The following is a 25456-nucleotide window of genomic DNA, read 5'->3' on the forward strand; positions in this document are numbered from 1 at the left end:
GAAATTGGATGCAACGACGAAGATGAGATGAGCAAACAAACAAGAGGCGAGTCGTCGAGATCCCGCAAGAAGCAATGTATGCGAGCCGGCGAGTTCAGAACACAAACAGGTCGTGCAAGTGCGACTGGAAACAAATACGACGGAGAAACAAGGACGAGGAAACGAAATCAAGAGACCTCACTTTATTTATAGATCGGGGCCTGTCGCCTATGCAAAGGACGTGGACACCCGCTCCTTTGGACTTTAAGCCTCGGCTTGTGCAGAACAGAGTCTCAGACGTAACGTTCCAGGCTGCGTTGCACAGGGAAGCAAGGATTGGGAATGTGGAAGTGAAAGTTAAAGGCGTGGTATGGAGACACGATAGACCCAAGTGAGAATTACCAGAGACACCCAATTAAGGAAGAGGCAGATTAGGAGAAAAGTACAATTGTGTCTTGCTGGCAAAGTGAGAAACATAGCGATATAAGACCCTGTGACCTGTATCAAATCTGTGCTTCGAGGCAAAATAGAGGTAATGACGCGAGGGCAGATGGTAACACAGAGGATGAAAAGACCGAGTTCATCTTTCGAGGGCGGGGAACGCCCAACTGGCTTGTTTCCGTCAATAAGGACGTGGGATCAGGCAATGCCTGCATTTGCAAAACCAGCTGCACCTGTCATCGACTTCTTTGAGGTAATTGTACGTTATGGAGATGATGAGGTCTATGAATCGTGAGTGTTTATTTTCATGGCGTAAAGAGCATGTGAGTGGTACCTGTTTCCCTCTGATGTTGTAGAATATACTGTATCTCTAATATTGTATCTCTAATATTGTATCTCTAATATTGTATCTCTAATATTGTATCTCTAGTAAGAGCCACATAAGACCATTGTTGCCACTTTACGTTCTTACATTTTGTATTGCGTCGTGTATTCCGGGTTTAAGTATTTTTAAATTTATAGCCTTCTAGATCTTTTGGATCTTTGAGACATGTACCGCTTTATCATGTGCTTGGATATGGCCACCAAATACCACTGATGGTGTCACCTACTTGCCGACAAGCAAATCGGACGCTAGAGTTGCGATTTTGTTGCCTACGTATGTTGTACGTCGTCTTCATATCAACTCAGCGCCGGATGTGAGCTACAGTATTAATCCATTCACGCGGCCAGTGAAGGTGAAGCTAGTCATATGCTGCCAGTATACGCCGTATAAGCTCCTGGTTCGATAAGTCTAAGTCGATGGTTGTTCCGAGGATATTACCATCCATTATGACCGTCGATTCTATAATCTCGACGTGACTTTCTCACTGATCCCTTGCAGCACGTTTCTGCCTTACGTCCTAAATATGTTTTGTACACCGTACTCCGGGACTTCAAATAATATCGTCTCGAATTCTCGTCACGAATTTCAAGACGAGAAACGACGGCTCACGCTACGCCTTGTATGCAAATTGGGCCCCTCGGCTCTTACAATTGTCTGCATCTTGCCGCATATTCCTAACTGGGAGGTGAGAAGGTGAGGTGACCTTGCGACTTCGTGTGGTTCGGGTCCCTCCTTTTTTCCTGCAGGTACGCCGCAGATTGCAGCATGCAGCCTAGGACGGATTCGGCGTTGGGCTGGGACCGACAAAAGCCATCAATTTATCAGATTTATCCACGGGTCGTCGTAGTCGGGCCAGACCACCCTGCACAATGGTTTGCAATCAAATTCATATATGCCGTACGTCGCTGGGCGTTGGAGCCGTCTGCATGACATCAAGCAGCATGATGCAGCCTCAGCATGGTCCCATCTTACATCACAAGTCTTCATCCAAAGTCCTACAACAAGCGAACAGGTCAGCAGCCCGGTAAACAAATATGTTTCTTTGGCCGGGCGATCTAATGCCCTGTGCTTGTTTCTGTGCCTGGGACCAGCCGTGTCGGACGCGTCGATCCAAAATGTGCCGGAAAACCAGACGAGTTGCTGGCGAATGGAAGGCCCATGTCGGGATAAGGCGAGCCTGTCCGTCAACACCACGCCAGCTCGCACCCAAAATGAGAGTAAGGTTACCAGTGAAGCGGACGTGCTCTTCGGTGCCCAAGTGAGACGAAAAAAAGAGCCCTGTGGGGCTGCTTTATGAATGGAATGTAAGCGATCTCAGGTGGTATTCCCGCTCACCGGCGGCGCTACGTCTCAGGTGCCAGCCTTCTTCAGTATGTGGATTTTGTGGGTTCCTTGTTTTTGGTTCAAGGTGGGACGTTGAAAAAAAAAAAGAAGAAAAAAGAGGCAGAAACCATCTCTGACCACCTGCCACCTGCCAGCGGTGCAGTCAAGGAAGGGCGCTGCTTCCCAGCCACTCGAGTAAACTAAGAAGACCCCAGGAACGAAGCGCAGGTAGCCGTCTGGTGAAGAAAACGAATTGGCGAGAAAGAAGAGGATGGCGGGAGAGCAGGGATGCTGGCGGGCCACCGGACAGGAGAGAAAAAGAAAGCATACGACAGGAGACAGTTGGATGGAGACGGCGAGCTTCCAGAAGGACGCAAAATAGGGATGAACCTATTCGCTTTCCCTAATCTTAGCTTCTTTCCCGACGCAACGGCTACGTAAGAGTCCACCTGCGCGATACGGCATGGGAAGAAACCGAGGAAGAGCAGCTGATACTAAACAAAGTCCCTTTGCACAGTCTGTTGACATGCTACAGAGTATGGCAAGAGCCGTTATATGCAGTAAATGTATCCTGCCTCCCTACTCCGAATTATCTCAGCTAAGATACTCTCGCGAGTCTCGGAACTCCATTTGAATTGTCGCCTCTTCTCATGGAGCCTCCACTCCACAGCGCATACTTGCCCTTAACAGGTCGTTTATTCGCAGGTATTAATACCTTTTCGGTCGGTCTGCCTGACCGTTGCCCCTGCTATCGATCGGCAGCGACCGTGTCCACCCATCCCCCCTTTTCTTCCTCTGCTGATGGGTACTGGCAAGTGGCTGGCGTTGGCGCGCCAGGAACCCATGGAACAAGAAAAGAAGACCAAGAAAAGCGACAGAAACGGGAACCAAGAAACGAGGCAGAAGGAAAACGACGTCGGCGGTCACAGCAAAAGTTGGCACCCCGTCACCGGCCGCACCAAATAACCAAAATAACCAAACTAGCCACACTAACGGGACAGGGGACAAGAGGAAAGGGAAAAGCGCTGTGACAGGAGCCGGCTAGTCCTAATATGGCCCCTATTGGTCGATGTTTCTGTGTGCTTCCTGCCTTCCTGCCCCTGCCATGGCTTTCGTCGTTGCTCCTGCCGCCGTCGTCCCCTGTGTTGTGTGTTCTGTAGTGGTTCCTGCCTTTCCGCCTCCCCGTCCACTGTCCCTTGCAAGCATCGCCACTTCCTCATCCAGTCACCTGCCAGTAGACAGATGCACAGGTGTGCCCTGCGCCTTCCCGCTGTATTTCTGTAATCGCACGCGGCAGAAAGAGCGACCGGTCACGCAAGTCCTTCCTTCGTCCAGATGTCGCCTAGCAGCCCATTTCCGTGATTTGTTTATGCTTCGATTTCGGCCTCGTTTTCTTCGTTTCTTCAGTTTCTTCAGTCCTATTCCTCGTTGCCCTCGTTGCGTTCCCGTCCTCTGCGTCAAAAGGTGTACGAAGTATTACTGAGAACATACCACCCGCACCGCCTAATCACACAATGCGCTCACGCTAACAGTTCCAGTTGTCTCCCTTTCCATACCAGGCCACCCCTTTCACACGCTGTGCTCAGCTGCCGTTTTGCGGTTCTCGTTCGCCATCTGCGCTGCTCAACCCGCATCCGAGGATCGCTGTCGTCCAGCTTTGTCACTCACATTCCCGCCCGCTTTTCCTCTTCCTCTCTGGCTCCCTCTGTCCCACCCACCTGGCGAACCCCCCCCCCCAGCCATCTCTCAGACCCAGACACCCAAAACAAGTCAAATTCTTGCTCCACTCACCCCATCCATTTCCATCGTGGGCCTTTCTGCAGGGCCGTCCACACTATCGCCGTTGTGTCTCCTTTTTTCTAGCTTTTTCTCGTTTGCCCCCTATTCCCCCTTTGGGCTTCTTTCTTGGTTACCGTTCCCCCTTCCCCAGCCTTTCTTACCACGACCTGGCCTCCTCCAGCATTCACGACTCGACCACGAACGGAACTGGACGACAGCAAAAGCGACGTAGGGCGACGTCTTTCTTTCTGCTAATTTTTTTTTTTTTTTTTGCGACGACACCATATTCCGCCAACCGTCCGTTGCTCTACAAGCCAACCACCCCTTTTACAACAACACTAAGCTCCTATCAAGATTGTCTCCCGGCGCTGCATCACGACATCGCATCGCACCTTGCCTGCTATTCTCTTGCGCACCCGCCCGGTACCTCGCCGTCTCGATCGCTACTTGGCTCATCACTCCTATCCCATCGGAGAATAGCCGCGGCTTGCTCGCCTGTCAATGAATTATCCGTGTCGATTGCTTTGGCTCCCGTCGCATCTTGTCCCGCGCGCCGCCTGCTTTGCTCCCCTCTTCGCCCGTTTTAGCCTTCTCTGTCGCCCATTTCCGTAGTGTTCTTACTCGTCTCCTGTCGTTTTCTTGTCTCTCCCTGCCAAGGTGCGCGCGCGCGTGTATACTGAGACTCAGTCCTCTTTCGTCGCACGCTGCATGCACTACCACTAGTCGAAGAGTAGACTCGTTTGGGCGGTTTCCTTTACTCGACCTGTTTCCAACGACCGATTCCGCTTTTGCTACATCTCGAAACCGAGCGCCGCATCTGCTCCGCCCTCGAACGAATTGCGGCCCCTTGTCGATACCGTCTGCTTTACCTGCTACTAGCTCTGGTGCTGTCGTGCGACTACACGCACACGCCTCGGCGGGATGGCGTTCCTCTTCAAATCCAAGAAGAATCAGGAGCGCGAAAAGGACCGCGTCCTCTCTAGCCGCGACGGGCCTCCCGTGACCAGCTCGCAGCAGTCGTCCATCGCCAGCAACGCCTCGCGCCTCGCCCGCGATGAGAAGACGGCTATGCAACGATCAACACCCACCGGCAGCCTAAACTCGCTCGAAAACGACGGCACCTCCAGCCCAGACCAAGTCAGCTACGGCCGTCGTGCCGAACAAGTCACGTCGCAACAATCTGGCGACTTGCAGGTGCGTGTTTTTTTCTAGTTCCTCTCTCCTACACCCTTCACCTTTACCTAACGTCATTGCCGTAACTAGTATCGCAATGGCCCCGGACCGACCCTGGGCAACTCAAACATGTCTCTCTATCCGTGGTCGCAACGGCGACTGACCTACACAACGTCAACAATAAGCCCGTTCCCGCGCTATGGCGCAGCTGTCAACGCTACCGGGTCGAAAGAAGGCGACATCTACGTCATGGGCGGTCTCATTAATAGCCAGAATGTCAAAGGTGACCTGTGGATGGTTGAGGCTGGCGCCAACATGTCGTGCTACGAACTTCCTACCACCGCGGAAGGCCCTTCCCCAAGAGTCGGCCACGCCAGTCTTCTTGTCGGCAACGCGTTCATCGTGTATGGAGGCGACACCAAGATTGAAGAGAACGACATCCTAGACGAGACCCTATATCTATTAAATACCTGTACGTTTTCCAAGGGTTGTGTTGGTTTGTCCCTCGATTCATTTCGTGTAAATATTTAAACTGACCTCCTTGCAGCAACGAGACAATGGTCCAGAGCACTCCCGTCTGGCCCGCGACCATCTGGTCGCTACGGCCATTCGCTTAATATCCTTGGCTCCAAGATCTACATCTTTGGCGGCCAGGTCGAGGGCTACTTTATGAACGATCTTGCCGCATTTGACCTTAACCAGCTTCAAATGCCCAACAACCGGTGGGAGATTCTCATCCCTAACAGCGACAATGGCGGCCCACCTGTTGGCAAAATCCCGCCCGCGAGAACAAACCACTCGGTCGTGTCATACAATGACAAGATGTATTTGTAGGTTTTGGGGCAGTCACAACGCCTTCTGCAGTATGCTTGCGCCACGTTCACGCACGCTGACAATGTCTCTTTTTCTTCTTCTTCATCGCAGGTTCGGTGGGACAAATGGCTTCCAGTGGTTCAACGACGTTTGGTGCTACGACCCCGCGACCAACAGTTGGACACAGCAAGATTGTATAGGATACATTCCAGTGCAGCGTGAGGGCCATGCTGCCGCCTTGGTCGACGATGTCATGTACATTTTTGGTGGCCGCACAGAGGAGGGTGCCGATCTTGGCGATTTGGCCGCTTTCCGGATTACGTCGCGCCGGTGGTACACCTTCCAAAATATGGGCCCGTCGCCATCACCGCGATCAGGCCACAGCATGACCTCGGTAGGCAAATCCATCGTCGTGCTGGGTGGCGAGCCCAGCTCCGCAACTACAACCGTCAACGATCTGGCCCTTGCCTACATGCTTGACACAAACAAAATCCGCTACCCGAACGATGCGCAAATTGCTGCAGGTCAGAAGAACACGACACAACAAGGCACGAGACGTCCCAGCGATGCGGCACGACAGGTTGCATCACGGGATGGCTCCCAGGGCCCGCGCGATGATCGGAAGCGGAGCATGGTCCCCGGCACCGTCAACAGCCCCACCAACGGATTCCGCTCGCCCAATGGCAACGACGTCAACGCACCCTCGCCGGTCAATGGTGGTTCCCGACTTCCACGCGCTGCAGGCCCATCGCCACCGGCAGGTCCCCCGCCACAAGGCCAACCGCCTAAGCCGTCACAAGCTGCGCGTGATCGGAATGCCCCGTCCGACCGTGGCGGTGAACTCGCGAGCTCCCCAGTTCTCAACAACGCGACCAAAAACCAATCACCCGTTTCACGCGACCCTCCCAAGGAGATCGACAGTCCCACTGGTCTTGGTGGTGGTGCTCGCCAAGGGCCAGGCCCAACCGCACAGCTGGGGCCCCGGGGCCCCCTCCCAGATCCGATCCGCCAGCCGCTCCGTCGGCGGCTCCCCCATCAACCGCGCCTGGCGCATCCGAGGCTGCGGCAACTGTTGTCGCGGCTGCGGCTGGTGCGGCAGCGGCTTCTGCTGTGGCTAATGGCCCTCCCGCAACCCCAAGGTCGAAGCAACCGCGCCAACGCGGCCCGGGCTCCATTGATGCCACGGCAGAAAGAGCAGGCCCCGGCCCAGGCGGCCGCCCGACATCACCGCCGCCTCCGACCGGAACAAGACAACCGAGCGGCAACCTCCTTGCGAGGCGGTCATCTGGGCGTAACTCGCAGACAGTGTCCCTTCTCAAAGAACTCGACTCTGCCAGGAACCGGAATGCGTGGTATGCGTCCGAGCTGGAGCTGGCTCGCAAGTCCGGCTACACACCCAATGCGACACTCAGCCCTGTCCTGGACAGCCGCAGCGCGGAGACGTTCACTGAAGACGACCGGCCACTCATCGAGGCTCTGCTTGCGATGCGGGCCGAGCTGGCAAACGTCCAAAGCTCCGTCGACAAGCAAGCGGTTCTTGCCGCGAAGCAAATTGCGGAAGCCGAAAAGCAGCGCGATGCTGCCATCCAGGAGGCCGTGTACGCCAAAGCCAAGCTTGCCGCACACTTTGGCAATAACAGCGCCAGCAGCACCCCCCAGCTCGGCGGCGACCGTGACGCGGACAGCCGCGTCGAAGAGTCGAACCGCAAGCTTGCCACGGCACTCAGCCAGCAAAAGGATCTCCAATCGCAACTTGAGCGCTTAACTGTCGAAGTCGACGCCGAGAAGCGTGCCCGACAACTCGCTGACGACACACTGAATGCCGCGCAACGGCGCATGACAGATCTCGAGACATACAAGCAGCAGACCTCCTATGAGTTGGAACGCCTGAAGGCCGAGCTCCACAATGCCCAGCGCGAGGCTCGCGAGCACTCCGTTGCGGCGGCCGAGGCTGTGTCGACGGCCCAGCTCCTGCGTGTCGACAAGGAAAGCTTTGAGCGCCAGTACAATGATGCAGTAGGCTCCGCCAAGGACACCGGCGACTCGTTCGCGTCTCTCCGTGCCGCTCTGGCTGCGTCCGACGAGATACGGTCACACTTGGAGGAGACGCTCCAGCAGGAGCGAGCTCAGCGAGAGACGGTTGAGTCGAAGCTGGCCAGCATCAAAGCTGAGCTTGAGGCCCGTACCGCTGAAGCCCTGTCAACATCTCAGCGCCTGCGTGACGCCGAGGAGCTCGCGGAGAAGCACGCCAACGAGGCGCGCACGCACCGCCAGGCCGTTTTGAACGGCCTGGACGCAATCAATGCCAGGAGCGTCGGCACGCCCAACAAGGCCGATGGCGAGCGGTTGGTGGCACTGCAGGCCCAACTGGTGACGGCGAACGCCCTGGTCAAGAAGCACCAGCAGGATGCCGACACGGCCGCCGAGCGCCTGCGCAGCGCCGAAGAGCGCATTGCGGGTCTTGAGGCGTACCAGGAACAGTCCAGCCGCGAGGGTGTCACTATCCGTAGACAACTGCAGGCTGCGATGCGCGACACCCAGACGCTGCAGGCGCAGAACACGGATCTGAAGAACCAGCTCTCCAACCAGCAGCTCGAGACGAACGCCGTGATGGTGCAGCACAACACGCTCAAGGACATTCTGAGCGAGCGTGGTATCAGCCCGACTAGCTCGCCCCGTGCGCGCGGCAGCCCCGGTGAGATGTCACCAGAGCACGAAACACGCATTCGCAGCCTAGAGCAACAGCTGGCATCCGCTGTTGCCTCGCACGAGGAGACCAAGCAGATGTTTGCGGTACAAGCGTCAGACTCGGAAGCGGTCTACCGCGACAAACTGACGCAGCTTGAGAACGACTATCAGTCAGCAGTACACTACGTCAAGGGGACGGAGAAGATGTTGAAGCAGCTTAAGGAGCAGCTGGCACGGTACAAGGCCGAGAATAGCCGGCTGAAGACGGAGGTGGAGGAACTCGAGACGAAGACCGCCGGCACGCGAAACCTGGCCGCGTCGGCACCGCCCGAATGGGAGGCCGAGCGCGGCCACCTATCGCAGAAGGTGGAGGCGCTCCAAGGCGACCTGGCCTCGTCGAAAGCGCAGCTCGAGGCGCAACTGCAGAGCGTGCAGCAGGAGCTCGAGCAGGTCAAGAGCGAGCGCGAAGCGGCGCAAAAGTCCAAGGACGAGGCGATGTCGCACCTGACGTCGTCGCGCCGTGACCTGGAGCAGCTCCATCAAGAGAATGCGCTGCTGGAGCAGCGGGCACAGGAGGCCGAACAGAAAGTCGGGCTGCTGCTCGACCAGGTGGAGTCGTCCGTCGGCAACTACCGGCGCCGCAGCCGGCAGGTGGCCAGCATCAACGCGGAGCAGCTGCGCGAAGCAGCCGCCAGTGGGCCGAATGCGGCAACGATCCCTACGACGAACGGCCACAACGGTGGCATCGGCAACCACACAACGATACCGGCGCTCAAAATCGGGGGCAGCGGTCTCGGCCATGAGCGGCAGGACAGCTCGGAGACGGGCAGCGCGTACGGCGAGAGCGTTGGTGGCGACGCGCGCAACAGTGCAGCCCTCGACAGCCTGGCCAACGAGCTGGAGACGCTACGCAGCCACTGGGAGGCGACGAACAAGAACTACCGCCTGAGCAATGCCTTTGACTTTGAGAGCACGCCGGGTGCTGGTGCTGGTGGTGCTGGTGCTGGTGCCGCGCCGCCGTCACTGTCGACGGGCCTGCGCAAGGACAACAAGGACGAAGGCGGCCTGGGCCTGAGCGAGAGCTTGGCGGACTGGCGCAAGCGTCTTGACAGCTAGAGGCAAGAGGCACAACATATGGGATTGTGTTTATGAGTAAGGTTTATCTGATTTTGTTCATATGCATGTGGTAACTGTCCTGTTTTATTTTTGCCATTTTCTTCTCATTCCTATTCTCTTTTTCGTTCTTCGTCATCTTTTCCCTGCTTCGGTCACGGGTAATTTTCTTTCTTTTCTGTTTATGTCTCTTTCTCAGGCCCCCAAAAGAACTGAAATGTGGTATTTGTCTCAATGTTTATATAGTGCTGTGGCTATGGAAAGCCGGGGCGTTTCCTCTTCTTTTCTTTACGTCTTCTTTTTGACTCTTTTATTTCCTTTTTTCTTTTTTGTGCACATTATTATTCCTTCGATTTCGTCGATCTATACATATCATTCTGTTTCCTATATGGCTCTCTGTGTATTGTAAACTCCAAGATGAATAGCATATCGTTCTTTCTTTTCGTTTGCTGCTGCAGTTAACTCGTTGAGATGATGTCGCCGTCCCAAATGAAGGCTCTGTCAGCCTTGTGTTGGCCGGCATGAGTCACGAGGCTGAGTCTTCTGCAGGCGGTGCATGCGGTTCGTACCTGGCGCTAAAACCGGCCCAACGGGGCACGCTGGGAGGCACCTGGGCGTAGCACAAGTGCTGGGGATGGGCGGCTGCTTAGCCCTTTTAGGGGGCCTCGTTAGGCGGCCCGCTACTTTATGGAAAATAGAACATCACCACATTGTTGATCACAACTTTCTACGACTTATTCAAGATATAATATCTGCTCTCCTTGCGCTGCTATTTTTTTAAGACTTGGGGTGACGGTATACTATTTGTATTTATTTTCACCTTTTTTTTGGCCATCCCTACTTAACCTATGTTTTACTTTTACATTTTTTCCCCGTGATTTTGTTTACTTCCATTTTTGCACAAGCAAAATAAATCAACAGTGAAAAACACTTGTCAAATCTCAAACGTACATCTTCATCACTAGAACACATATAGGGACGCCATACGCCGTTACATCGGACAAATGCTCGAACTGGACGGCCGCACCGGCGAGGGCGGTGGTCAGCTCGTCCGCATCGCGACAGCTCTCGCGTCCTTGACTGGTCAGCCTATCCGTGTGATTAATGTCCGCGGCAACCGGCGATTTGGAGGCGGTATGCTCCCCGTCCACCTTTGTCCCAAGTGTCTCCTTCTCGTGCGTCATTTCTAACACCGCCCCAGGACTCAAAGCACAGCATGTCACCGCCATCGACTGGCTCGCCGCAGCCACGCACGCAACAGTCAGCGGCGTCGAGAAGGGTAGCCGCACTTTCACATTCAAACCCAAACACGTCTTGCTGCCACACAACACGTCTCCCGGCAACCCAATTGAGCTCCGTGCCGCGACCGCAGCGGCCAGCACGAGTCTGATGCTGCAGGCCGTTCTGCCGTATCTGCTGTTTGCCCGCCCCTGGACGCCGCCGTCAGCGGCTGGGGCGGCGGCGGTCGAGACGACCGCGCCCGCGCCCGCGCCCGTGAGCATCGACCTCTACGGCGGCACGCACGTGTCGTTTGCGCCGACATACGACTACCTCGACCAGGTGCTCTTTCCGACGCTCGAGCGCTGGTTTGGCGTGCGTGTCGAACGAGACCTGGTCCAGGCTGGATGGGGCACAGGACCGGCCCATGCAGCGGCCGGCCTTGTCCGTCTGGCCGTCCACCCACCGACAGGTGCGACGCTGGTTCCCAAAGTGCCGTCCTTACTTGTTAACAAGAACGACAGTGTGACTGTCATTGCATCAATCGACGCGACGGTGCTGGCCCCCGCCGACCTGCTGGACCCGCTGGCTGATGCTTTGGCCCAGGATGTGGCCAAGTGTGCTCTCCTGTCACCTGTCTCGGATGGGGCGATGGTGGACCTGCAGTTTGCGAGGATGGAGGCGAGCGGGCACGACTCGCGGGTGTATGTCCTGCTGGTGGCGCGGACCGCAGAGGGGGGCGTGGACGGCGTCCGGTTCTGGGGACGCGACTACCTCGGGACGGAGACGATCAAGCGCACTGGGGCCGGTACCGTCAAGAGCAAGGGGAAGAAGGGCGGCAAGGGCAACAAGAGTCGCACGAGTGCACCGGAGCGAGGAGAGGCTGAAGAATCGGCTGCAAGCGGCTTTGGCATGCTCTGTGGCCGCATCGCGCGACGGGTCGTGCTCGACTTGGCGGACGAGGTGGCCCACGGCGGGTGTGGCGATTCATACCTGCAAGACCAGCTGGTCGTGTTCCAGGCACTGGCTGCAGGCCAGACCTCGTACTGGAGAGGCGAAGGGGGACACAAAGAGGACACACCCAAGGACGAGGACGAGGGCGATGTGGAGAAAGAAGAACACGGTCCAGTGGCCGGCCTGCAGGAGGCCGTTGAGCAGCTGACATTGCATGAGGGCGAGAAGGGCGAGACAAAAGACGAGGGTGCTGCCGACGACATGACGGTACCGTTTGGCCAGGGCAGTCTCCATGCGTCGACGGCACGGTGGGTGACGGCCCAGGTGCTGCCGAATGTGCGCTGGTCGTCCAACGGGACTGTCTGTGAGGGAGTCGGATGGACAAGAGGAGCCAAGTAGGGGGACGGAAGGACGTGTCGTTTCGACATGAAAACGTAATTCGTACTATCCAAAAAAGTATGCACATCTTGTCGTGGCCCAGGACAGCATAAAGATACATGTATGTATAGAGAAGAATAAAACGCAAAGCAAGTAGCATATAAGAAACCAAAATATGGTCAAAGATTACCCAAAAAGTCGCAATATGGTTATGCACATCATATAGGCAGGGCATCTCACCTCGCTACGTTTTGTCACTGCCGTCCGCCCCGGCCGCCAGCAGTTCCTTGGCCACGTCACGCAGCTTGAACTTTTGGATTTTGCCGCTCGCCGTCTTTGGGAAGCTGGTGGTCCAGAAGACGTGCTTCGGTGACAGATGCGGGGAGAGGCGGTCACGCACCCAGGCGCGGATCAAGTCGGGCGACAGCGTCTCGCTTGGATCCGAGTCGTCGGCATCGGCGCGCTGGATGACAGACGGCTCGCTCTCGACAATGTATCCACCAGCCACGCGCACAGCACCGTGCGGCACGACAAAGGCGCCCACCGACTCCCCGTGGCGCGGGTCGGGGACACCGACGACGGACACCTCGGCCACGAGCGGGTGCTGGAACAGGCAGTTTTCAATCTCGAGGGGGTGGATGTTTTCGCCGCCGCGGATGATGAGGTCCTTGATGCGGCCCGTCACGGAGACGTAGCCATCCGCGTCCATGCACGCCTCGTCGCCCGAGTGCATCCAGCGCTCGCCCGTCACGGGGTCCACGGTCAGAACCTCGCTGGTCTTTTCGGCGTCGCCGTAGTAGCCGGCCATGACCAGGTAGCCGCTGGTGGCGAGCTCGCCCGGCTGGCCGCGGGGCACGATGCGCGTCCAGTCCTCTGGGTCGACAATCTTGACAGTCGTGTGCGGCATGACGCGGCCGACGGTGCTGGTGCGCATCGCCAAGGGATCGTGCCGCGTCGTCATGCAGCTGACGGGCGCGGTCTCGGTCATGCCGTAGCAAATGACGAGGTCGTTGAGCCCCAGCGTGGCAAAGAGGCGCCGCATGAGCGCCTCGGGCACGGACGAGCCGGCGGCAATGCCCGTGCGGAGGTGCGTGGGCAGCGCGGCGGCGCGCGCGCGCGACAGCACGGGCTTGCGGGCGGCTGCGTCGGGTGCGCCGTGGCCGTGCTCGTGCTCGTGCTCGTGCTCGTGCTCGTGCTCGAGCTCGAGCAGCTCCAGCATGGCCACGAACATGGTGGCCACGCCGTAGAGGCCGGTGGCGCGGTGGTCGGCCGCCATCTGCAGGGACGCGGCGGGGTCAAAGGCGGGGGAGGGGAAGAGGATGGCGGCGCCCGACGTGGCCGTGGCCATGTAGCCGAGCACGCTGCCGAAGCAGTGGAACAGCGGCGGCGGACACACAATCCGGTCGTCGGCGGTCAGCTCCATGCGCTGCCCAATGAAATAGCCGTTGTTGAGGATGGCGGTGTGCGACAGCTGGGCCGCCTTGGGCTGGGACGTCGTCCCGGACGTGAACTGGATGTTGATCGTGTCGGATGCCTGGAGGCGCGCGTCGGGCACGACCGGCTTCTTCTGCAGCGCCGCGACCTGGTCGGCCCGCAGAATGTCCACGCCGTCCGTGATGGCCGCGAAGGGCGTCAGAGCCGCCAGCCGCTCCTCGGGCCTTGCAAAATCGCCTGCACCGGCCACGGCCGGATGGTCGGCCGTGTTGTCGACGACGACGACCGTCCGCAGCGTGGGCACCTCGGGCGACTGGATGGCGCCCGCCCGTTGCGCGGCCAGGGCATCTTCGCCGCCGACGAGCGCGGACAGCAAGCCCAGGTTGCTCCGTCCGCGGCCTGGCTTGTACGGCAGGTCGGTCACGGCGCCCATGATCAGCACCTCCACGCCCAAGTGGCACAACGCCGACGCGACCTGCTTGGCCGTAAAGGCCGGGTTCAGCGGCACCAGCACGGCGCCCAGCTTGAACAGCGCATACGTGAGGGCGGCGAACTCGGGCCCATTGCCGAGGCTGACGGCAACTCGATCGCCCTTTTTGACCTTGGCAGACGAGGCCAGCCCGTGGGCCAGATGGTCCGAGACGCGGTCGAGCTCCGAGAAGGTGTACACGGTCTCGCGGGCCGGTGCAATGTCCGTGACGCCCGCAGCGACGAGGGGTGCACGGGCGATGACGGCGGGCTGGTCGGGGTAGCGGGCGACGATCTCGGCAAACTGCTCAGGGATGGTGTGGGAGAGCAGCCGTGGCGAGTCGGTGGGTCCGATGCTGATGGAAAGGGGTGCGGCGTCACTTGAGGAGGAAGGGCCGGTTGCTGGTGAGGCGGAAGGTGCAGACGAATACAGCCGAGGAAGGAGCCAAGGGCGAGCCCGGAGCGCTCTCTGCTGGGCCAGTTGGCCGGATGTTCGTGCCGGCGACGGGAGGGTGGAAGACCCTTTTGGAGCAGACGAGGAGCAGAAGGAAGACGAGGAAAACAAGAAAAACGGTGCCGTCCGAGTACGAGACGCACTTGTGCGCCGGCTGAGCGCTGCCGGACTGGTCGTCAGCACGCCTCGAGGAGGTTGCATTGTGGGCGGTCACGTCGGAATGCGGCGATGAGGAACAGTGAAAGAGCGAAAGAAGGCAACGGCAACTAAGAAGAGATGCGGAAGAGGAGAGGGGACAAAACATGTAGAATAGAGCGGATGGGTCGACCGAATCTCGTGCGCTTCGTTTCTGTCGGTTCGGGAACGGCATCTAGATCACGAGAAAAGAGAGCTCCTTCCCCCTTCGTTCCATGAGCTTGACAATGCACGTCGCTCTTTCCTGTTTTTATTTTATTTTATTTTCTTATTTTTGGCGTGTCTTGCCCGTACAGCTGCGCCTTCCTTATTTGTTCTGAACAGCCGAGAGATCGCGGTCGCTGGCCGAGTTTTACCCCAAACCGGGCGCGGTTGTTGGCTGTTCCCTGTCATCGGCGGCAAACCAAAAGCATGTGGTATTACGTCCCCTCTTTTCTCTGCGACAGCGAGGTCAACATGGAATGCAATGCGAACGAGACGCTTGCTCTGTTGCTCTCCGCAATTTAGAGAGGCGACCCCCTCCAGAATGGACCGAAAATGCGGGGAAGGAATCCCACCCTAAGCGTGGTTGGTGTGTCTCTCTTTTGGAAGGTGCAGAGGTGCACTACCTATGCTGTACTGCTCTCCCGCGGTGACGTAGCTCCCTGTGTCACGGGACAGTGCACTTTCACCTTCTGACTCCCCCAATTTGCACCGTTTGTCAAGAGTCTAGATATCGAACGTCAATCTGCACTCGGAAGATATAAATGGATATACTGTGCAGACCTGCTTTTTCATTGCAAATTGCCGAGTTTTGGACGAGCAAAGTAAAATACACAAAGGGCGAGACTTACGACATATCTCTTGCTGCTCGCTGACCGTTCCCTTGACCCGTACGAAGTACACTCTATAGATCAAAACGCCCATTCAATGACACAAAGGGAAGAGTGAGACAAAAGAACAGAAAAGAAGAAAGAGCAAAGGGCACAAGACCCAAACAATCTCCAGATGCCCACGGAAGTACTGGACTGAAATGCCAAAGCGAGAGCTCCCACCCGGAAAGCCTCCGCGATTGTGGAGAGACGACGGTCCGTGGCCGTCGTCTCGTCCTTGACCTTGGAGAACACGAAAAATATACCCGTCTATTATAAAACACTATTGTTATATGCGTCCCCTTCGGTTGCTTGTCTTCGTTGCGTATGCCGTCGCAGACAAATCAGGCCGTGGCGCCCCTGATTCTGAGAGGGCACACTGATTTCTGATCCATATTCCGATTTCGAAATTGCAACAGTGCCAAAACGAGACGAGTGACAACATTGAAGTCATTTGAAGCCGAAACATGTCGGACATGATTCCTGTTAGTCGAAATACGACGTGATATGTCGGGACGTCGAGACAAGCCGAAACAGACCAAAAAATGCTAGTCGACCGTGAACGCCGTTGCTAATGCATGAAAGGAAGAGAGAAGGACAAAACATGGGTTTGAGTCGAACCACGACACGCGAGCGTTGCAAAAGGGTCGATGGTGATGGACACGCAATGACGGTCGCGGGCAACCGGCTTACTCCTGCTGCTCGCCAATGTGACGCTCGCTCTCGGGTTTCCATGTACCTGGCTTTTGTTAGCATGGGTGTTTCAACACACGAAACAAAGACAGCCTAAAAACAAAACCATACGCAAAACACACGCAAAAACATACCCTCAAAGTCGTGCTTGACAAAGGCCATGGGATCGTCGTAGTCCTTGGCGCCCATCTGCTCGACGCCCGGCGAAAAGGACGTAATGGGCAGCACAATGACGTCGCCGACGCGCTTTGGGGCGTCCATGCCGGTAAAGTTGCGCCAGTCGATGGGGCCCTTGGAGTCGGCCATGTCAAAGAAGCGGTCGTCGTTGAAGTAGCCAAAGACGACGTCGGTCCACACGGCGGGGCCCGAGAACTCGACCACGTTGTTGCCGAGGAAGGCCGACGTGTCGCCGGCGCGCTTCAGGCGCAGGGTCTCGTTGGTGATGTGCGTGACAATCTGGCGCAGGACGGGGTGGCCCGGCTTGGCCTGGATGGTCCACTGGCAGAACTGGATGCGGCGGCTGTACCAGTCGCGCCAGTCGGGCCGGTCGGGGTCGGCCTCGATGCCAATGACGAGGCCGATGGCCTCGCGGGGCACGCTCTCGGGGATCCACTCGAGGGCGCTGCGTATGGCGTAGGTGTCAATGTCCGAGTAGATGCCGCCGCGGGCGAGCAGGATCAGGTAGCGGAAGAAGTCGGCCTTGAGGACGGGCAGCGGCAGCGCGTCGTAGGCCTCGAGGACCTCGGGGACCGCGGCATACAGCAAGCGCAGCAGCTTGACGGCCACGGCATCGGTAATGACCTCGTGGATGAAGCCCGGGTGCTGCTCCGTCCACGTGGCTTCCTGCTCGCGGAAGGTGAACTCGCCGTTGGCCGGCGTGTACTTCCACGTCTGCCAGATGTAGGCGGGGAACTTCTTGTTGACGTCGTAGGGGTACTGGTACGCCAGCTTGTCGTAGAGGGTCAATTTGGCGAGGTCGGGGATGTGCAGCGTCTTTTGGTCGCCAACATGGCCGAGCTGGTGGGTGTCGGCGCCAGCGCCAGCGCCAGCGCCAGCGCCAGCGCCCACGCCCGAGGAAGAAGACGACGCGCTGCCGCCTTGTGATGCTATTGACGGGCCGTTTTGCGAGGCAGCAGCTGCGGTGGACGAAGCTGCGGCGGCTGCAGCGTCTTTCTGGTCTTGTAATAATACGGCGCCCGGGGTTGTGTGTGAGCGGGTGGTGATGTAAAAGACGGTGAGGAAGAACGCGGCCGCAATGAGGGCCCGCTTGAAGGTGAGCATGGCGACGGGTTGCGAGGACGACCGGAGCTCGTGGAACGGCCGACAGTGGCTTGGTCCTTGGTCGGGAGTGTACGAGTTCGAAAGAGACAGGTCGCGCCTGTCGCAGCTCAGACGAGCGAGTGGTTTCCTAAGGAGTCGAGTTCGGATCGAGGGAGGTCATCTGGGAGGTCGAGGAAAAGGAGGCCAGGACGATACGATGCAAGGATGAGGAAGGAAAGGGGGAATAGAGCTGCTGCGAGAGCTTGGAAGCAGGCAAAAGACAGTCGATGTCAGATGGTAAGACGTAAAGGGGAAGACGACGGAAACGAGTTAAAGAGTTGAAAAGAGACGCAGCAATGACGATATGACTGGGAGAGAGAAGGAGGACAAAGGACGAGGACGAGGGCAGCAGAGGTGGCCCCGTGTCGTATTGTATGCAAGATAAAAGAGATACAGAAAGTACATATGCAAGTGGATGCGTGGTGTGAATACGGAGTGCCGCGTTGGTTTTCTTTTTTCCTTGATTCAAAGGGTGTTTAGCTTGGGGCGTCTTAGGCGTCCGGCATGTGGAGGTTGTTTGGACCAAAAAAGCGCCGGCAGGGGGTGAGAACAGGTATCTTATTGCTGTAGGCGAGACGCGCAATCAGCGGACTGAAAGGCCTGGAACGTACTGTAAGGTACGGCGACGGACTTTGCTGTGGCAACTTGCAGGTACGAGTGGCAGCTTCAGGGCTAGGAACGAAGCGTTTACGAGCTAAGAGGCGCTGGAGCTCGTAAACAGAAGCTTGGAATTGAGCCAGTGCGTGGTGGTGGGCGCAGTGATAATTAGTGGAGCAGCAGCCCACAGTGGGCCGGCGACCGCGAAGAATGGCGCAACGACGTCAGGGCAGGTAATTTACTCGTTAGGCCAAGGATTTTGACAGGCGGAATGCGAGTCTCGGATGGAAACAACAGCGAGTGTACGAATGTATACCTAGACACTGCGTTTGCTACGAATCGGACGGCCGATGTTGAAAGAGGGAGGCTAAAGAAGGGGCGATAGCAGGCTACAAAGCGCCGTATCGCTGTTAGGGTTGGTTTGTGTGCTTTGCGGTTCGTCGTCTATTGTGGGCTTGTCTGTTTGTATGTCTTGTGCAGCAGTATTGCGTAGAAGGCGTCCATTGCCATGCTCTGAATGTCTCTCGTTTTCTGGTGGCGTCTGTGGTGACAGATGGTGGAGGGGGGACGGGGGCACGATAGTGTCACGATGACGGGTGTCTTCCGATGCAAGACAGGCGAGAAATACAGACAGAAATACAGACAAGGGACGACCCTTACATGCTCAACTGGATTGTGGATCAGCGGATGTCTCTTGTTTGTGCCTGGATTTTGGCGAGGTCTATCGTTTGATCGGTTCTTCGTCGTCTTCGTCTTTTCGTTTGATTCTTTCCGCGTAGCCCTCGACGATTTCTGCTCTCCGTTGCCGGGCTTTATTTTGGCTGGCCGTTTTTTCGATGTCGTCTTATGGAGAAACAGGGCGCAAGTGACAGCGTTGTCTTGCAAGGGCCACACATCGGCCGGTACGTTTGCAGTATATTAATTTCTGATGAAAAAAAAAAAACCAGCAACAGGAAAAATCGGCTGTTCAAAAGAATGAGGGGGCCGTGTGAGGGCTAAACGCGAGGAAGGATATAAAATATACGAATAGAAAGGGACAATCGGGAAACAATCTAAATTTGGAGATGGAGAGGGGGGGGGGGGGGAGAAGCACATTAGGGAGCACAAGGACACGGAGTGCAATGAGCAAACCGACAGAGGAGACACGGAGACACGACGATGTCCAAAGGAGACACTGGAGGATTAGTTCAGGAAGAAGGACATGGGGCCAAACAAAACTCGAGACACATAGTCACGCTGCTTGAAAGTGCCGTCGCTGGATGCTCCTTCTCGGGTCGCATGATCGCCTTCCAGAACAGAGCTCTGACTATCCTGAGCGTTTGTGAGCTTCTTCCATTGTTTTCCTTGCCTGGGTCCATCTCATGCTTATTTTTGGAATCGCACCTTAAGCGACTTTGTGCCGCCAGACAGGAGACAGCCTCACAGCCAACCGCATCTTCCTTCTCACGCGCTTGAGCTTATTTACTCCGAAATGTGGCGTTGTTGTGCTGCCTTTTTTCTGTCCTGCATGATGAAAATATGTACCAACGCCGAGGCTGGGACTTTACGACGTCCAATTCCCCGAAACGAGGCGTTTCTGTCCCGGGCCGACTTGCAAACCTTGAAAATACAGGGATGGTGGCTACTGAGGCAGGCAAAAGGGGAAAAAGGAGAAATGGGGCATGGTGAGAGTACTTTGTATTGCGGTATATGAATTGCCAGAGTGCGCCAAGATGTGCGATACAGTGTGAAAGGAAGCGACAAGTCCAAACAATTAATAAAAATCCTCTGGAACAAGGAGGAGAATATTGCCCAAGCCAGACGACGGCGACCACAGAGCGTGGCGAGGGTAGTTGCCGGTAAAATAGACATTGACTTGACAGATTGAGTCGGAGCTTTTGACGAGGTGACGACGTACGGAGTACAATCGATCATTTGCGTCGTACTTACTTCTGTCGACTTTCTTTGGTTACTGTTTTGCTGCAAGATTGATCACTTTTGTCCTCTCATCCCCAAAGCCGGTTCTCGTTCCTTGATTTTTCACTGTTGATGCTACTTTCCCATGCCTTCAAGTAAGCCTTGCAACGTGGGCGATCAAACAATCCCAGAAAGTTGCAAAATGGAGAAGGACATGCATGTCAGTTAGGGCATGCGGTTGGCCGTCAAGGAAGGAGGATGACTGACAGTCAATCGCTATTTTACTTTGATGCCATTGCCGGTCACTCTTCGCTCCATCTGACAGGCTTCGTCCCCTGCATATAATTGCTCACTCTAGTTGTAACCTCCACATCATTTTTTTATCAGCAACACCGCTGCTCAGATATCGTCCTTGTGTGCAGACGTTGTCGCACGTCCAACGACCGGTCAAAAGAGGCTGCTTTTGTTCCATATGTATGCTCTACACGGTCCAAGCAACCGTTGCTCCCTTGCAAAGTTGACCGAGGTTCCTTACTCGCACAGCCTTTTTTTCAGTCGCTCACGCTGTTCAAACTACTCCTTGGCGGCGATCTAAATACTATTTAGCCCATCTCAGGTCTCACCGGCGCAAGAGCTGGTTTCCCATGCCCGTCAAAATTGGGTGGTCGGCGCGCCACGGAGTACGGAAGAGGATATTATGGGGTACAAAATACGCTTGACTGGCAGTCCGCCTGGCTCGTTTGGATGCTGTGCGAGCTGTGGTTGCAAACTCGGATGCGACCCAACCAAACCACACAACGCCGGACTGGCCTCTGAGCACTTGCTGTTTCAGAGATACTGGAACGTCTAACAGTCTTCCAGCGCAACATAGCGGCAGCGATCGACAGTCGTGGAGCACCTCTCAAATCTATCCAAATCTGCAACCCATGTCCTCCCAATCTCTCTCCCTTGTCAGGCCCCCGGCCTTGCAAAGCTGAAACCAGCAGGTATGAAACTATGACGACATTGCGTTGGGGGCCATGGAAGTGTCGTAGAAACAGTGGAAACAGTGGAAACAGTGCAAAAAGTCTCAGTATCTTCGTTGCACACAGAGGGCCAAAAACAGTGACTTGCCGAAATGGGCGACCTAGGCGGCCGGAAGGTCCCTCGGCCGCGATCTGTGTGTGTTCCTGGTGTGGCAGGTGCCGTACGTGCTTATGAAGCAACAACAATAGTAACCACCGTGAAGTAAGGGGCAACAAAAATCAAGGCAGACAGCCTACCTTGAACAACCTCAAATACTGCGTATTGTCCAGGACGAGGATAGTCTGGCGTATGTCGTGAGAGCCAAGCAGTACAACAGTACACCGTTCGTAAGAAGGGTTCGTATCTGCATCTCTTCCCAAGCGACCATTGTTGTGGCAGACTAGATCGGCCGGAAGCTGAGCCGAGTATACATATGTCAGGGTATTTACAGGCACAAAGGGGGGTTGGGAACTCTCGTGCCGGCCGACGCTACTGATGCGTTGTTGACCCCATCTGTGCTTGTGTGCGTGTGCCTGTGCTGGTGTCAGCAACCAGAGACGTTGCGAGGCCGAGAACGTCAACCCCAAGGATCTAGTCAACAGCGACTCGGACTTGGTGCTTGGGGCCTTGGCTTAGGTCCTGGGCTTAGGGCCTGGGCTTCTGGACGTCGATATGGGATCGCCCGCCAAGGGAGATCGAGCGGTAGTTGGATCGTCCTGTGTTCTGCTCTTCTCCAGTTGTCTCTTGAGATCGGCTTGTCTCGCCCTTGCACGTAGTTTCAGAGTCAAACAGTCGTCACCCTGTGCTCCATGTGCACCCTGTCCGTCCTGTGCTTTTTGCATGCACCATATTGTGCAGCCTTTTTCTATTTTGTCAGTCTCCCTGCTGCAACTCTCCATCTTGAATCTCGCCTCTCTGGCGGGACAAAACTTGTTTCAACGTGTGACAAGAATGCCAACAAGAACGCCAGCAACAATCATGTTGAGTTCGTCAAGATGCATCAAGTCGCGGGGATCAGCCCCAGAAAACAAGCATCGAATGGCAGCTAATATGTTTCTGTGTTGTGTCCTGATTGGATCCATTAACAGCCGGAGCGCAGGACACAGTCTACGTCGCAGATTGCCAGGTTTCTGCGCAGGTCCTACCGAAACACGACGGCGGTCCGCAGCAAATGGCCATAGATGCCAAAACACACGGCTACAGCATCCCGCCAACATCCGCCACCTTCGCACAATCACAGTCGCAGACCAAGTCACAGACTCAGTTTCAAAGATTTGTCAACAATCTTGTAAACATCTTTTGCTTTTGACGTCTTTTTATTTACGTTGTTTTGTTCCGTCGTAGTTGACCATGGCACGACTCCTCTAGTGGTTGATCTTGAGCGAAAAGTCGACGTGTGGAACACCCTGGTGGATGTAGCTTGTCGAAATGATGTCGACGTCTGCAGAGTGGTAACGTGTCAGTGAGAATGGAAACGAGGCCGAGGAAACGAACGGCAAGGATGGGGGAAGGGGCACCTACCATTGCACACGTAGGCGTCAATGTTGTCGGCCGTCAGGCCGCCCGACACCTCAATCAAAAAGGCCGAGTGGCCCTTGGCCGCCCACCGCTGCCGAAGACTGGCCGCCGCCACCTTGACACCGTCGCCTGTAAAGTTGTCCAGCATCACCACGTCTGCGCCTGCCGCCAGCGCCTCGTCCGCCTCGTCCTCGGACTGCACCTCCACCTCAATCTTGAGCGCAAACCCAGCCACGCTCTTGGCCGCCGCCACCGCATCTGTGATGCTGCCCCGCGACCACACGTGGTTGTCCTTGAGCATCACCATGGCGCTCAGGTCCACGCGGTGCATGTCCGCGCCGCCCACGAGCATGCCGTACTTCTCCACCAGCCGGAACCCGGGCGTCGTCTTGCGCGTGCCCGCCAGCAGGCCCGTATAGCCGGCCTTGCGCAGCGCCGTCAGGACAGCATGTGTGCGCGTCGCGATCCCGGCGCAGCGCGCGAGCACATTGAGCCCCACGCGCTCGGCCAGCAGCAAGCCGCGCGCCGGACCCGACACAACCGCACAGGCCGTCTTGCCGCCGTTGTCGTCGGGCGACCCGACCTGGGCACCCTCCTCGACCTTCCACTCAATGGTGCAGCCGCAGCGCTTGAAGATCTCGTTGACAAAGGGAACGCCGGCAACGATGCCGGGGCTCTTGGCCCAGAGCGTGGCTGTGCGCGCGACATCGCCGACCACAAATCCGCCGTAATCGAACGACGGGGTGTCTTCGGCAAGCCATGCGGCGACCTGCTCCGTCCACGACGGCGGCAGGAGCGCCGACAGGTCGCCGTGGTCGAGGGGGACGCGGATCGACGACATGGTGGGGTGGAGAGAGTGTGTGTGTTTGTGGAGAGTTGTCGAGGTGAAGGCTAGGGAGGGCGATTTGAAATAAAAGCAGGCCGGCACCTTCCCGAGACTCGGAGTATGACACCGTTCGTCTTTTCCGTCTGCAAGGAAGTCACGAACGGCGTAAACTCTTCGGATGGCAGTCGCGAGCGGTACGAGGTGCAAGCCTCGGCCTTAGCACCACTGCTTTAGTCATACTTGCGCGCCTTCCTAGTTTGCCCGTAGGCGTCGGCCCCGCATCAGTTACGGCTGCAAGATTAAGCGCACGGAAAAGCCTCGAAATGCATACATAATCAACGGTTCGCGTGCACGATCGCACGTACATATGGGATCCGTTGCCTTTGACAGCCAGTTGGCTCGACGAGGCTGACTTTGGCTATGGGTTAATGAGTATGCCTGACAATCCTGGCCGTTGAGCCTTGCGAAAAGCGACGCAGCCGCCCCACGCTCCACCAGTCGTTCCTGCCCCTGCGACTGGTGCCGGTGAGTCGAGGTTCATGAGGAAGGTGCGACGTGCTTGGCGAGCTACGACTTTTTGATGATCGCCATGGACCTTTTCCGTTCTGATTGCGAACCTGTTCACAAGAGTCCTACATGGTCCGTCGTCCATGCCCTGTTCGACAATAGGACTACGCCGTACATATAACGAGCCGTTCGCGCGACTGTCATTCTGATTTTTAGAATCGTCAACACGTCCCAGCACGCAAATCAAGGCAGACACTCTTCCTGAGATTTTGATATATATATAACGACCAAGACTGTCCGACTGACTCCCACATTTGCAGCCATGAGCAATAAAAGACAGCAGGCAGGGCCGGCACAGAAGCCGGCACAGAAACCGGCACAGAAACCTGCGGCTCGTCGTCGTTTCGACGACATCCCCGGCGCGCCTGTCGACCAGGATGATCCGCTCTTTTTCTACGGCCACGCCAGGGGCCGCCCTTTTCGCGAGTTCTCCCAGTGGACGCTCTCCTCGTTTTCCGTGTCCAAGACGCGCATCGCCGAGATCACACAGGCGGACGGCCCAAAGGCCGTGGAGGGCCTCGCCGAGATCCTCTTGTTTGGCTGCGCAGAACAGTTCATGATGTTCTGCAAAGCCGTCCGCTTCGGCGACCGCGAGATCCAGCGCCGGATCCTAGACAACCCGGACCCGTCCAAGCAAAAGGCCCTGGGCAAGCGTGTGAGCAACTTTACCAAGGAAGGCTGGGACGCCGTCAAGAGCGCCGTTGTGGAAGAGGGCAGTTATCACAAGTTCCAGCAGAACCCTGCGTTCAAGCGGCTGCTCCTGTCGACGGGCGACAGGCTGCTGGTGGAAGCGGCCCCACGCGACCGCATCTGGGGCATCGGCTTCGGTGCGACGAACGCGCCGAACAGACGGGCCAAATGGGGACAGAACCGGCTGGGCTGGGCGCTGATGCACGCGCGAGCGCTTTTGCGGGCAGAGGAGGAGCGGGAGGAAGAGTGGGAAGAGGAGGAGCAGGCAGAAGAGGAGTGGTAGCCGGCGGCCGCGGTAGCCAGGACCAAGGGGAGGAATCTTTGCCAAGTAGGACACTCGAAACGTGTTCAGGAAGACGACATAGAAGCAATGATCTGATGCTGTCGGGGAGACGCCATTTTTAATCTCTGTTTACGATGCAAGACGAATCGGTGCAGGCTGCATTCACCGTAATGGCGAGACCAGGTGGCGAGGTCGGGAGCCAGATTTCTATTAACTTGATAGTGTTAGTTGAAAGTGAATAACAAATGATAATAGCTAGTCATGAATGCCCTCCATACACCGAGTTTTGCTACGCTTGACGTTTATAGGTGCAGTTATGATTTGTGGTCAGCAGCCTCTCATCCCAAGAACAGTAGACACTGCGGGCAGTCAAAATGAATACATTCTCTTGCTTTGTGCAGTCTCCAGAGGAGAT

General features: G+C 56.6%; 6 protein-coding genes across 6 annotated transcripts; 3 read left to right on the forward strand and 3 right to left on the reverse strand.

The window, feature by feature from the left end:
- Positions 1-4828: 4828 nt before the first annotated feature.
- Positions 4829-9697, forward strand: SPBR_09070 (cell polarity protein (Tea1); the record flags this gene model as incomplete). The annotated part of the gene is made up of 5 exons (XM_040767196.1): positions 4829-5101; positions 5171-5552; positions 5628-5910; positions 6005-7173; positions 7215-9697. 5 exons carry the CDS (start codon positions 4829-4831, stop codon positions 9695-9697), a joined length of 4590 nt encoding a protein of 1529 aa, XP_040619618.1.
- Positions 9698-10698: 1001 nt separating this feature from the next.
- Positions 10699-12265, forward strand: SPBR_01631 (uncharacterized protein; the record flags this gene model as incomplete). The annotated part of the gene is made up of 2 exons (XM_040759941.1): positions 10699-10828; positions 10896-12265. The coding sequence occupies 2 exons, from the start codon at positions 10699-10701 to the stop codon at positions 12263-12265; spliced, it is 1500 nt and encodes a 499-aa protein (XP_040619619.1).
- Positions 12266-12488: 223 nt separating this feature from the next.
- On the reverse strand, positions 12489-14801 carry SPBR_01392 (uncharacterized protein; the record flags this gene model as incomplete). The annotated part of the gene is made up of 2 exons (XM_040759703.1): positions 12489-14548; positions 14744-14801. 2 exons carry the CDS (start codon positions 14799-14801, stop codon positions 12489-12491), a joined length of 2118 nt encoding a protein of 705 aa, XP_040619620.1.
- A 1534-nt stretch (positions 14802-16335) lies between these two features.
- On the reverse strand, positions 16336-17620 carry SPBR_01755 (alpha 1,6-mannosyltransferase; the record flags this gene model as incomplete). Its single annotated transcript, XM_040760065.1, has 2 exons — positions 16336-16385; positions 16474-17620. 2 exons carry the CDS (start codon positions 17618-17620, stop codon positions 16336-16338), a joined length of 1197 nt encoding a protein of 398 aa, XP_040619621.1.
- A 4901-nt stretch (positions 17621-22521) lies between these two features.
- On the reverse strand, positions 22522-23516 carry SPBR_01892 (nicotinate-nucleotide pyrophosphorylase (carboxylating); the record flags this gene model as incomplete). Its single annotated transcript, XM_040760202.1, has 2 exons — positions 22522-22598; positions 22679-23516. The coding sequence occupies 2 exons, from the start codon at positions 23514-23516 to the stop codon at positions 22522-22524; spliced, it is 915 nt and encodes a 304-aa protein (XP_040619622.1).
- Positions 23517-24330: 814 nt separating this feature from the next.
- On the forward strand, positions 24331-25041 carry SPBR_02010 (uncharacterized protein; the record flags this gene model as incomplete). The annotated part of the gene is made up of 1 exon (XM_040760319.1): positions 24331-25041. The coding sequence occupies one exon, from the start codon at positions 24331-24333 to the stop codon at positions 25039-25041; it is 711 nt and encodes a 236-aa protein (XP_040619623.1).
- Positions 25042-25456: the final 415 nt, after the last annotated feature.

Source organism: Sporothrix brasiliensis (assembly GCF_000820605.1).
Source record: "Sporothrix brasiliensis 5110 chromosome Unknown Cont18, whole genome shotgun sequence".
In the NCBI taxonomy this organism is placed as follows: Eukaryota; Fungi; Ascomycota; class Sordariomycetes; order Ophiostomatales; family Ophiostomataceae; genus Sporothrix; species Sporothrix brasiliensis.